This window comes from Apus apus, chromosome 23, assembly GCF_020740795.1.
Source record: "Apus apus isolate bApuApu2 chromosome 23, bApuApu2.pri.cur, whole genome shotgun sequence".
NCBI classification, from domain to species: Eukaryota; Metazoa; Chordata; class Aves; order Apodiformes; family Apodidae; genus Apus; species Apus apus.
In genome coordinates, this window is record NC_067304.1 from 1,215,761 (window position 1) to 1,227,924 (window position 12,164).

Consider the following 12,164-nt stretch of genomic DNA (forward strand, 5'->3'; position numbering starts at 1 on the left):
ATTATTTGAAATTCAGGAAGGAGGGATTCCTTGAAAAGTCCCATGTGAGAGGATTTGGGAAAATGTACTTAATGAGTTATTGCTTGGCAAAGTAGGTAAGAAAGACACACGAGGTGTGGGCAAGTTGAGCAGCTTTGTCTGTCCCATGGCTGTTTGCTGGGGCCAACATCTGCACTAAACCACATGGTTTGGACTTTAGACTCAGGCAAACTTTGCAGTTTGGGCTGACAACATTTGGGATAGCAATCTCATAAACCCATGTTAGGGTTTAGCTCTCCTGGGGCTTCTGCACTGCTGGGTTGCCCCCCCCCCGCCCCAAGCCCACCCTGTCCCCCACATGAGGGTCCCATTCTCACCTGCAGTCTGAACGCTCATGGAGATGCTCCTAAAATCTGGAGGAAAGGGTCCTGAAGGTCGTCCCAGCTAAAGATCCCATCATGTTCTTATCAAACCCTTGCTGAAAGAGCAGATGTTTATGAGTGCGTATCTGTTTCAACACTGGTAACCACCTGCTGCTGTGAGACAGAGCCTCCCAGCCCCCTTCACTTAAAAATCGTGGAATCATAGAATAACCAGGATTGGAAGGGACCTTAAAGACCATCTAGATCCAAACCCCTGCCTGGGCAGGGACACCTCTCATTAGATCAGGTTGCTTCAAGCCCCATCCAACCTGCCCTTGAACACTTCAAGGGATGGGGCAGCCACAGCTTCCCTGCTGGGCAGCCTGTTCCAGGGTCTCACAACCCTCACAGTGAAGAATTTCCTCCTAATGTCTAAAAACTGCTTCCTTCTCAAACAGGCTCCTCTGTCCTCCCTCTGGGTGCCTTTGATCCATGAACCATCACCCTCATCGATGGGTTTAAGCTTTCTTGCATTGCTTTCCATCCACCAAGAGCTGGACTTCTCCAGCTTTACCAGACAAAACCTTTACCTAATGCTTCACTGAATCATATTTCATCCTGGAAAAAATGGCAAAGGGAGATGCCTGATGCATCCATCCCTGCAGACTCCATCTGTTGTATCCCTGTGCAAGGAACATCTGTCTGAACACAGAAGGGACTCAGTGACATCAAAACGAGCCAGCAGAGGCTCTGGATCAGAGCCTGGCACAAAGCTCCACAAGATTCCCTGGAGAAAGTCCCTAACTGTTGACATGAGCATGATATTTAGGTGCTCTCTCCCTTCCTGCCCCCGGGGTACTCCTGTTTGTGGATGTTCCTCCTTCTCTTTAATTTGGCCCTTTACTCTCTGCAGGTGCTGCTGCTGTGGAGCTGGAAACACCCGGCTGCTTCAAAGGCAGCCCCGGGGAGCTGGCAGCCCTGGCTGCCTGGGCACCTCAGCAGTTTCTGTGGCAGGGAGCAAAACAAATCCTAAATACTCCTCTTCTTGGTTTAAAAGATTACCCTGAGCGTGGGGGTGATGTAACCACAGGGTAGGGTTATGGACACAGAAAAAAATGGGGGGGAAAGAGTGGAGGAGTCTTTCCAGGGATCTGTTGGGACGTGCTGATCCTACGTGATGGAGTGTAAGGAAGGGAATCTCCCAAGCTGGCATGGAACCACGTCCTGGCCCGTTCCCAGTGCAGGGCAGTGCTCTGCAGACATGACAGCACTGACCCCAGGAACATCATGGAAGATGCCACCTAAACCAGCATCACCCCAGGGGGCAAACTGCCCAACACAGCCACTCCCCCATCCACTTAGTCACTAAAGTCAGTCTGGCAGGGGTGGTTGTGACTCGCTGTCTCTTGCTCAGATCTTGGGTGGGTGCCAGGGTGCTGAGAGCACCGTGGTCTTCTGAGCTCCTCACAGCTGCTGCCCAGACCCACTGCTGAATCACAGCCCCTGTAAAGACAACTTCAGAGGGTGAGCCAAGACCAGGGGTGCTCTGGTCAGCCAAAAAGCAGGACTGTTCTCCTTACCTGCTTGAGCACACTCTGCAGCTCCCTGTTGGACCACAGGTCTGTCAGGAGGAGGCGAGCAGCTTCAGCTGCTTTAGGACAGGAGCTGGGAAGATGAAAGCAACCCCCGTGAATTACAGTGGGCCAGAGAGCAGCAACCCACACACTTCACCAACAGCTTTTAAATAAGCCCATTCCCAGCTGGGAGCCTGGCTAGACTGGGTGGAGGATGGTCAGTAAAACTGTCTTTGCTCTCAGTGTTACATGACAACAACCTGAGTCCAGAGCAGGAAAAATCATTGAACCAGAGAATCCCAGACTGGTTTGGGTTGGAAGGGACCTTCAAGATCATCTAGATCCACACTTCTGGACGGGCAGGGACACCTCCCACCAGCCCAGGATGCCCCATCCAACCTGCCCTTCAACACTGCCAGGGATGGGGCAGCCACAGCTTCCCTGGGCAACCTGGGCCAGGGTCTCACCACCCTCACAGCCCAGAATTTCCTCCTCATCTCCAACCTCCATCTCCCTCTTCCAGTTTTCATCCATCCCCTTCATCCCATCCCTCCCTGTCCTTGTCCCAAGTCCCTCCCCAGCTTTCCTGGGGCCCCTTCAGGCACTGGAAGCTGCTCTAAGGTCTCCCTGGAGCCTTCTCTTCTCCAGGCTGAGCAACACAAATGAAGAAGAGGGCTGGATTTGAGTGGAAAACCTGGTGTTCAACTGAGCTGAGTAAGTGCTCCTGGTATGTGAAAACTGGGAGAGGGAAAGAGAATGGAAATGGTGCCAACCCTTCCCTGGCATCTGTAGGGCAGTGTGGGTGATCATTCAGGAGGACTCCCTGCTGCCTGAGGAGCACAAAGGAGACAGGAGCACTCGTAACAACAACATCTGCAACCAAAAGTCCTTACTCAGCACAACTTAATAGATACTTGCTCGTGTAACAACTCCGAAACCGTGAGTCATAGCAGTCCCTTCTATAAATTTGAAACATTTCATACAGCAACCCAGATATAAACCTCCCTGCTTGTTCTTATCACTGCTCCTGATCTGCTGGACCTCGTCCTGCCTGTGGGAGACTCCAGATGTGAATTCAGTGTGACAACCCCAGCCTGTCTCTGCCAGAGTGAGGAAGAGGTACAAGACCAGAGTCAGGACACCTCCTGTATGACACAAGCATGTGCCCTCAAAACAGTCATAGCATCCCAAAATCCCAAAATGGCTTGGGTTGGAGGGGACCTTAAAGCTCATCCAGATCCAACCCCCTGCATGGGCAGAGACACCTCCCACCAGCCCAGGCTGCTCCAAGCCCCATCCAACCTGCCCTTCAACACTGCCAGGGATGGGGCAGCCACAGCTTCCCCGGGCAACCTGGGCCAGGGTCTCACCACCCTCACACCAAAGAATTTCTTCATAATGTCTAATCTAAATCTACCCTCCTCATCCTCTTCAGACCATGAGAAATGGGACTGAGAGTGGTCATCAGGAATAACCTGGGGCTTCAAGCACCGTCCCCTGAGTGTGGAAGGCCAGGAATGTGATCACAGGCAGGAAATTTCAAGGCACTTCTGGCAGCAGTTGCAACCAAAGAAATTAGCAAGTTTGACTTGGTCATAAACTCCAAAGGGATTGTGCAGATGGATCACATTTGTATTGCATGGAGGGTCACTCAGAAATTCTTGAGCAATGTTTTGTGCAGCAGAACCAGATTTTATTGTAAAATCGCTTCTCTAGTTGTAACCATCCTATGCTGTTCCACCAGAGTGACTGTGTTTGAAAAGAATCTGTGGCTGAAAAGCCATGAAAAACAATAAACCCAGAGGTATCTGATTAGATGGTCAGTGTATGGTTTGATAGTCTTTTTCTAGAATGGTTGTTTCACAGAATCATAGAATGATAGAATCATCAAGGTTGGAGGGACCTTAAAGATCATCAAGTTCCAAGCCCCCTGCCATGAGCAGGGAACCCTCCCACCAGACCAGGCTGCACAAAATCTCATCCAACCTGGTCTTAAAAAGCTCCAGGGATGGGGCATCAACAACCTCCCTGGGCAACCCATCCCAGTTCCTCAGCACCCTTAGAGTGAAGAATTTCTTCCTAGTATCTCACCTAAATCTCTCCCAGTTTTCATCCATCCCCCTCATCCCATCCCTCCCTGCCCTTGTCCCAAGCCCCTCCCCAGCTTTCCTGGAGCCCCTTCAGGCACTGGAAGGTGCTCTAAGGTCTCCCTGGAGCCTTCTCTTCTCCAGGCTGAACAGCCCAATTCTCTTTCTCTCCTTTTAAGCTAATCATCTTAAAAAAAATATACAAAATACCTTCTCATAATGCCAAATACTGACTTTTTGCCAGTATGATTTCAGAGCAGACTTCAAAATAATATTTCTTTTCAAACCAGAAGTACCAGCAGCTGGTATCTGAGCCATTTCCAACTTCAGACAAAAGAATGTGTCCCTTCTGAAGGACTGACACTGTCTCCACTTCACACAGCATCTGCTGCTGCAGTTTGGGTGTAAGATGAAGCATGAACTGATGGGGCTGTGACAACTTCAGGGTGGGAAGTAGCATTTCCTGAACAAAGGTGCTGGGAACAGTGTGTGGCTACAGAAGGTGTGGAACATGAAGCAGAATATGAAGGAGAGCTGATCTGGGGGGAAACTTCCTGAAAAACAAATTGCCTGGAAACCAAAGCTGATTTTAAGGACAGTCTTGCTTTTAGAAATAGAATTGTTTGCAAAAACTTGTGGAAAGACAGGGAAGATGTCCTGCAGTGGCAGCAGTCATCCAACAAACCATTGACTCAACAAAACACAAACAAGAACATTATCAGAAGGATATCAAGAATCTTATGTATGTCACAGGAGATGCCAAGGAACTCCTGGAAGAAAGACTTCTTCACCATGTCATTAAAATTGAAATCAAGGGGCAACCTTTGGAAGAAATGGGCAATTGGAAATAAGTGGATGAGAAGAACACTTTTCTGCAGAAAAGAAGCAAGGAAAGACCTAAGTGTCTGGAAAGATTAATTTAGGCAAAATGTTGTGGCAGAATTAAACTGCAAAATTCAATTGTGTAATGAAAAAGTGTGAAAAGTGAATGAAACAAAAGAGAAATGGAAAAAAAAAAAAGAGTGATAAAGCATTTGTGAGACAAACTGCAAATCTCATTTGCTGAAATTACAGAAAGAGATTTTGAAGAGAAGCTTTTAGTGCAGTCAGGAGAATTATTGAGGAAAATGATAATTTTATCAGCAAAATAATGTCATTTGAAAATGAGCAGAGGAATATTCTTCAGGGAGCTGGAGAAGAAAGCTGCAAAGGGCACCAGGCTTCTCAATAAATCAAAAAAAGAAGGTAATATTCAATAATTTGGCAAAAAAAATACAACTAGTGCATGAACGTCATAATCACTATGAAGCTCATGTCACAGATGGGGATACATGAGCTTCATGAGGTGGAGACAATTATTTAATTGGGGTGGTCCAGGAAGGAGAAGAAACCACAGCTATCAGATAAACTGCTGACCTGTTGATGCCTTTCACTCAGAAAACAGCTACAAGTAACATCCAGAACAGGCAGCCTCAGCTCTGAGGTGCTGCTTGACCTTTGAGAAGAACATGGGGAAGGAAAATACCTGTAACTTGCTTGTCTGTCACCTGGAAGCTCTTTCTTAAATGTTAACACAAAGTTGTTTTGGGCATTGGGTCTGAATCCAACGCAGGCAGCAACCCCCAGCAGAGGTGCTGGATCTAGTGTATGAGGCTCCTGCTGATGGAGCACTAGACAAGTCCCACCTTCAAATTTCTTGTTCTTCTTCTGGGCTATAGAGGGAAGTGGGAAAATTCCACTAACATGTGAAGTAGCAGGTGTACAAGTCACTAAGGGAAGATCTCTGTCACCTCTGCTTTGTGGGAACAGTCTGAAATGATACGGCTTGAATAAGGGAGACTGGTCCTGGGTGTGAAATGTCATTTTTTCGTGAGAGTTGAACAGCACAAAAAGCTCTGGGGACAGAAATTAATAAAGGAGGAAAAGGAAAAATTCAAGTCATGGGCAGTTTAAGAACTGGGGAGTTTCTCAGACGGAATTCCTGATACGGGCAGGAGGAGCACACTGAAGGCATCAGCAGAGTTTGGTAACTCCTCACAGTTCAGTGAGTCACTGCAAACAAAGCTCATCTCACAGAGCAGTCACAGACAATCAAGGCACACACAGCCCAGTTATGCAACACTTTGCTGACGTGGGAAATTAGCTGACGACAGGTCAGAGGGATCCAAAGAGGGACTTTAGGCAGAAGAAGTTAATGCCATTCCAAACAGTGAAGGCTTAGGAGAGGGCTGGGCTTCATGGCAATTGGGCTCCTTGTAGAATGGAAGCAGCAAAATGACTGAGGTTTGTTGGTTGAGTTTCAAACTAAACAAAAAGGTCACTTCTGAGGACTGAGAGTCTCTGCTGCTGATCATAGAATCATGGAATGGTTTGGGTTGGAAGGGGCCTTAAAGATCATCTAGTTCCAACCCCCTGCATGGGCAGGGACACCTCCCACCAGCCCAGGTTGCAGATCTAACCTGCCCTTGAGCATTTTCAGGGATGGGTCTTCCTCAGTTTCCCTGGGCAACCTGTTCCAGTGTCTCACTACTCTCATAGAGAAGAATTTCCTCCTAACGTCTAATCTAAATCTCCCCTCTTCCAGTTTTAATCCACTGCCCCTCTCACTACAAGCCCTCCTAAAAAGTCCCTCCCCAGCTTTCTATTAAGGGATGATGGAGAAGGCATGTGGAAGTCTTTTCATGACAGAAACCAATATGTTACCTGTATAAGGTACATTAAAAAAAAAAACAAAAACAGATGGTAGGAGAAATGAAAGTCCAGGGAGGAGAATACATGGTCCAAGAACAACAAGTTTAACACCAGTCTGGCCAGAAATGACAATATAATTTGGCAAGAGGTGACCAGCTTCTGCACAGGGCTGGAGGGAGTAGGGGTAACATGCAGGACAGAATTCCTACCCCCAAAACTCCAACCAAATCCTAAAATAGTGGTAAAATGCATTGGGGTTGCTCAGTTGTTTAAAAATACATGTGAGGAGACCAGGGGAGGTACTGGTTTTTAAAACATTAATTCATATCAACATAGTTCATCAAAACTGCATCTTTGCCACTTGAGGTGGATATTCCAACAATAAGATGAACAAAGGGGAACATGAGAGCTGAGCAGCCTCCCAGTGTATCCGTGGTGCCTGAAGCTCAGACCTGACCTTCATGGTAAGGTTTGTGGGAAGCTGGGGTTGGGAAGCTCTGGTGTGAGGGAGTTGGGCTGTGGCCTGACATCCCCTGGTTTGGGGGCTGGAATTTTTAACAGGGTTTAAGATGGTGGTCCTTCAGTTCTTTTTAGGATCTTTTTAGGATTCCTTAATATTCAACCACCAAATTCCCTGAGGCCCCTTTACAAATCCCACCATGGCTCATTCCCAGAACCCGGTGCTGAGAATTCATGTCTACCAACTTGTGGATTTTTTTCGTCTCTCTCAATTTACAAGCACAGGGAAGGAATCATAGAGTCATAGAAGATGCTGAGTTGGAAGGGACCCACCAGGACCATCAAGTCCAACTCCTGTCCCTGTGTAGGGCACCCCAGGAATCACCCCATGGGTCTGAGAGCATCATCCAAATGCTTCCTGAACTCGGGCAGGCTTGGTGCTGTGACCACTGCCTGGGGAGCTGGTTCCAGTGCTCAACCACCCTCTGGGGGAAAAACCTTTTCCTGATACCTAAACCTTCCCTGGTTCAGCTTCCTGCCATTCCCCCCAGTCCTGTCACTGGTCACTGGAGTGAAGAGATCAGGACCTGCCCCATCTCTTCCCCTCCTGAAGAACCACAGACTGCAGTGAGGTCACCTCTTCTGTGCTTTGTTGTCCTTCACTGTGGCTCTGAAGGCATCAGGAAGGCTCTGGGGTGAATCTGGCTTTGCACAAAGCACACAGGCTCAAAAATACCTGCACAACCCTCTCCACACCTTCTGCCCCAAACTCACCCACTTCGGCACAGGCTTACTACATTATTTAGCATGTTGCTTGTCAAGTAAGACTTTCCCAGGTGTGGGTTGGACATGATGAGGTTCCTCAGAGTGTAACAAGCTGATGTCATGATCTCGCCATAGCTGTTAGTATTTCCAGACTGGAATGACAGGAGACGTGATACATCTGGGAGCACCTGGTGAGCTAAAGAGGTGGAATGTTCCAATCAACATTTAAAGAAAACCTGGCACAAGTGAATGATACTGTTTGTGTTAGCAATGCAAGGAGGCAGAGTTATCTCTGGAATGTGACACTAATAATGTTGGACAGTAATGGCATCCTAGAATCATAGAATGGTTTGGGTTGGAAGGGACCTTAAAGATGATCCAGTTCCAACCCCCTGCATGGGCAGGGACACCTCCCACCAGCCCAGGCTGCTCCAAGCCCCATCCAACCTGCCCTTCAACACTGCCAGGGATGGGGCAGCCACAGCTTCCCTGGGCAACCTGGGCCAGGGTCTCACCACCCTCACACCAAATAATTTCTTCCTCATGTCTCACTTACATCTCCCTCTTCCAGTTTTAATCCATTACCCCTTGACCTCTCACTAAAAGCCCTTGTAAAAATCCCTCCCCAGCTCTTCTTTAGGCCCCCTTCAGATCCTGGAAGGCAGCTGTGAGGTCACAGCATCATAGAATTGTCAAGGTTGGAAAAGACCTTCTCCTCAGAGCCTTCTCTTCTCCAGGCTGAGCAACCCCAGCTCTCTCAGCCTGTCTCCAGAGCAGAGCTGATCCAGCCCTTGGATCATCTAACAGTCATCACTTGATTTTCAGAGCCAAATATGTGCTGCAAGTCTCTGGAAGGGCATGATATTGGTCGAGCCCATCTCATTTTCCTAAACACTACCACCCTCAGGATCCTGCAGATCTGTCACTCTCTATAAAGCAGACCTCATGCTGGTAGAGGCTTTGAGAGTGCACACCCTCTGTTGATGAAGCCTGCAGATCATAGAACCATAGAATGTGTGGGGTTGGGAGGGACCTTTAAAGTCCATCTAGTCCAGCCCCCCCCACAGTGCACAGGGACTCTTTAAACCAGCTCAGGTTGCTCAGAGTCTTATCGAGCCTGACCTTGAATGTCTCCAGGGATGAAGCCTCCACCACCTCTCTGGGCAACCTGTTCCAGTGCTTCACCACCCTCGTAGTGAAGAACTTCTACTCGATATCCCATCTGCATCTACCCTGCTCTAGTTTAAGGCGATTGCCTCTCATCCTATTGCTACATGCCCTTGTAAGCAGCCCCTCCACACCTAATAGTCCTTTTGGCCAGAAGAAATGACACCGCTTTGGCCAATTTTTGGGCAAACCCTACTAGGGTGTTTACAAAGTGAGGTGGGCACAGACGAGAGAGTGAGAAACATTGTTCTGGAATCCACAGTGGTGAAAATAACTTACCCATGGTTTTGTGGAGAACAGGATGCCGGGACATGTTACTCAGCAAGGAAGCCCCAGAGCGGACAACCTCAGAGCTGTTGGACTGGAGGAGCCGGGCTATGCGGGGCAAACCTTTCTCCTTCAAACCAATCAGTTGGCTCATTGCATTGGACATCTAGGAGGCAGAACAGAGATGTCTCATGACTCCTAAGGCCAGGAGGACACAACTGGAATGAGGTACAAGGCCAGGCAAACGACTCCATAAAATAAGCACCTGTAGAATAACTTCTGCTACCAACATCCCATTTACCCCTCTTCTCTGCAGGCTTTTGTGAAGTCAGCCTCATCCTCTCTGATACAGCTGAGGCTTCTGTTCTCCTTCTGGAGCCTGAGGGGGGACAGTTGCTCACACAACTGATATTCCCATAAGCTGGAGAAGTTTTACTTTCATGTCCATGTGGCCCTTGTCCCATGCCCTTGCAGCTCCCTGCCGTGCCACAAGTAATCAGCTGCTTTGCAATAGGAGGAGCTAATGACACCTTTAAAAAGCAAGCTGAAAACCAAAAACACTCATCTTGGATCCTGATCTGTTTGCTTATGTAAACCTAGAAGACGTCAGGATACAGCCAAGGCAGATACATGTTCATGGACATTGAATCACATGCCCTTGCTATACTGCCCCACCAGAAAGGCTGCTGGAGGTTGTTGCACCATCAGTGACACATGTTCATCAACAGTGACATGGGGATGGGGAGACTGGGCTGGAAGGCAACTCTCCCAGGGGGCAGAGACCCAGTTTCCCTCTCATGCTCCAGGAGGTACATGTGCCACCTTACAGATCCACACCAGCAGGACTGGCATGTGAAAAGCTGAATCTGAGGAGAGATTCAGCATCCTCCTCTATAAGGTAAAGGGTTCTAAGCTTTATAAGCTTGTCCCCCTTGACAGCAAAGCCAGCAACCCACCCAGCTCCTGCTCTGGGCTGGAATAAGACCCTTAGAAGGAGAAGCCATTTCTGCACATCCAAGCAAATTCCAACCATTCCCTTCTGAAGGCTGAAATAAGTTACTTCAAGACTGTCAGAGCTGGTTTTGGTTTGTTTGTTTTCTTCCTCACTGCCCAAAAGACAGTGTGTAATTAACTTGATTGCCGAAAGCCTTTCCCCTTCCAGGGAGCACACAGGTTCAGCCCCTGCTCTTATCAGCTCTGCTGACACTGTAACAGCCTTTCTGCACTTCATTAGTGCCAGTGCTTGGTTAAACTGCAATTTAAAAAAAAAAAGAAAAGGTTCCCGAAGTATTTAATAGAATCATAGACTCATAGAATGGTTTGGGTTGGAAGGGACCTCAAAGATCACCCAGTTCCAACCCCCTGCATGGGCAGGGACACCTCCCATCAGCCCAGGTTGCTCCAAGCCCCATCCAACCTGCCCTTCAACACCTCCAGGGATGGGGCAGCCACAGCTTCCCTGGGCAACCTGGGCCAGGCTCTCACCATCCTCACAGTGAAGAATTTTCTCCTCATGTCCAACCTCAATCTCCTTCTTCCAGTTTTAATCCATCCCCCTTGTCCTCTCACTACAAACCCTTGTACAAAGTCTCTCCCCAGCTTTCTGTAGGCCCCTTTATCCTTCTGATGGGTGTTTTCCCAGTGTTTTAACCATTTATGCGCTTGGCCACTAATGAAAGAAACAATAATTAGTGCAATCACCAAGATGCTCTCTTGAGTGAAGACATATTACAGTTGTGTTCCCCCACCCTAAACCAAAGGGAGACACTGAAAGACTTCTAGCAGAAGCTGCCAGGAGCTCTGAGCTGGCAGGTTAAGGCTGTCCCAGCAGCAGAGGCTCCACTTGTGAGTCACTTGGTGTTTCTGGGTGGAATGTGCACACGTGACGCGCCTCTCCTACGTATGAAATCATTATCTCTTTATCTCCCCAGCCATCTGATTTAAATTGGAATTGATGAAGTTTGACACAAACAGACAAGTCGAGGTCTGTCCACGTGAAGGCAGCCTGTGAGGACCTGCCCACAGCAGTGACACGGGGCACGGCAGAGCTGGCCTGGCCCCTGCTCTGCCCTGCCTCCTGCAGTGCCACGCAGCCCGTGTCACCGCCGTGCTGCCATGCCTATGGGGCAGGACACCTACCAGAGCTATTTTACAAGCAGTTCTGATGTGAGGACAAGCCACAATCCACAGCACAACCCACCCTGTTATTAGAGCCACCTCCTACTGGAAAAACACGGGCAGGTGATGGCGCGGGCGCATCGCTGCCTAACGACATCTGTCCACACGTGCACATCTGGGCACATCCTCAGTGGTGTCCTGGGGGAGGCCACCAGCACCAGTACATGCTGCTGATAGGACCTACCTAGAGAAGCCCATGGGAGGTGTATGGATCTGGGATAAACCCTTGGGATGTTGATTATAACCCTCTATGAGACCCTATTTTTGGTGTTAAATACCTCAGCTGGAACTTCCACTGTGGAAAGACTTGCAATCATGCCCTGAGGTAGAAGGAGGACCTTATCCTTTCTGATTATTATAAGCTGCTGACACATTTGACCACACTTTTGTGGATGGGAGAGGAGCACTTACCAGCCCTCGGCTTGCAGTGAGGTTCTGCAGAGCTCCAGCACAAGCTTCCAAGGTGGCATCCTTCTTGCTCTGGTCCATCAGGGACAGGTAGGTACGGATGGCATCAGAGTGGTAGAGCCAGCTGGGTCCTTTGGGTTTAAAATCCTCCTCAGGAAGGGGGACACCATACTCATCATTCTACAAAGAGATGAGAAACTGGAAGCTCAGATCCTGCTCCTTGCTAG

At 48.7% G+C, this 12,164-nt stretch overlaps 1 protein-coding gene across 1 annotated transcript in view; it reads right to left on the reverse strand.

The window, feature by feature from the left end:
- Nucleotides 1-385: 385 nt before the first annotated feature.
- Nucleotides 386-12,164, reverse strand: part of PKP1 (plakophilin 1) — a 46,945-nt gene continuing 35,166 nt past the window's right edge. The window contains exons 9-13 of the mRNA XM_051639097.1: nt 11,941-12,117; nt 9,364-9,517; nt 7,927-8,113; nt 1,922-2,006; nt 386-457 (exon numbers count right to left, since the gene is read on the reverse strand). Coding sequence (XP_051495057.1) covers nt 386-457; nt 1,922-2,006; nt 7,927-8,113; nt 9,364-9,517; nt 11,941-12,117 — 675 coding nt within the window. The remainder of the gene's footprint in view (nt 458-1,921; nt 2,007-7,926; nt 8,114-9,363; nt 9,518-11,940; nt 12,118-12,164) is intronic.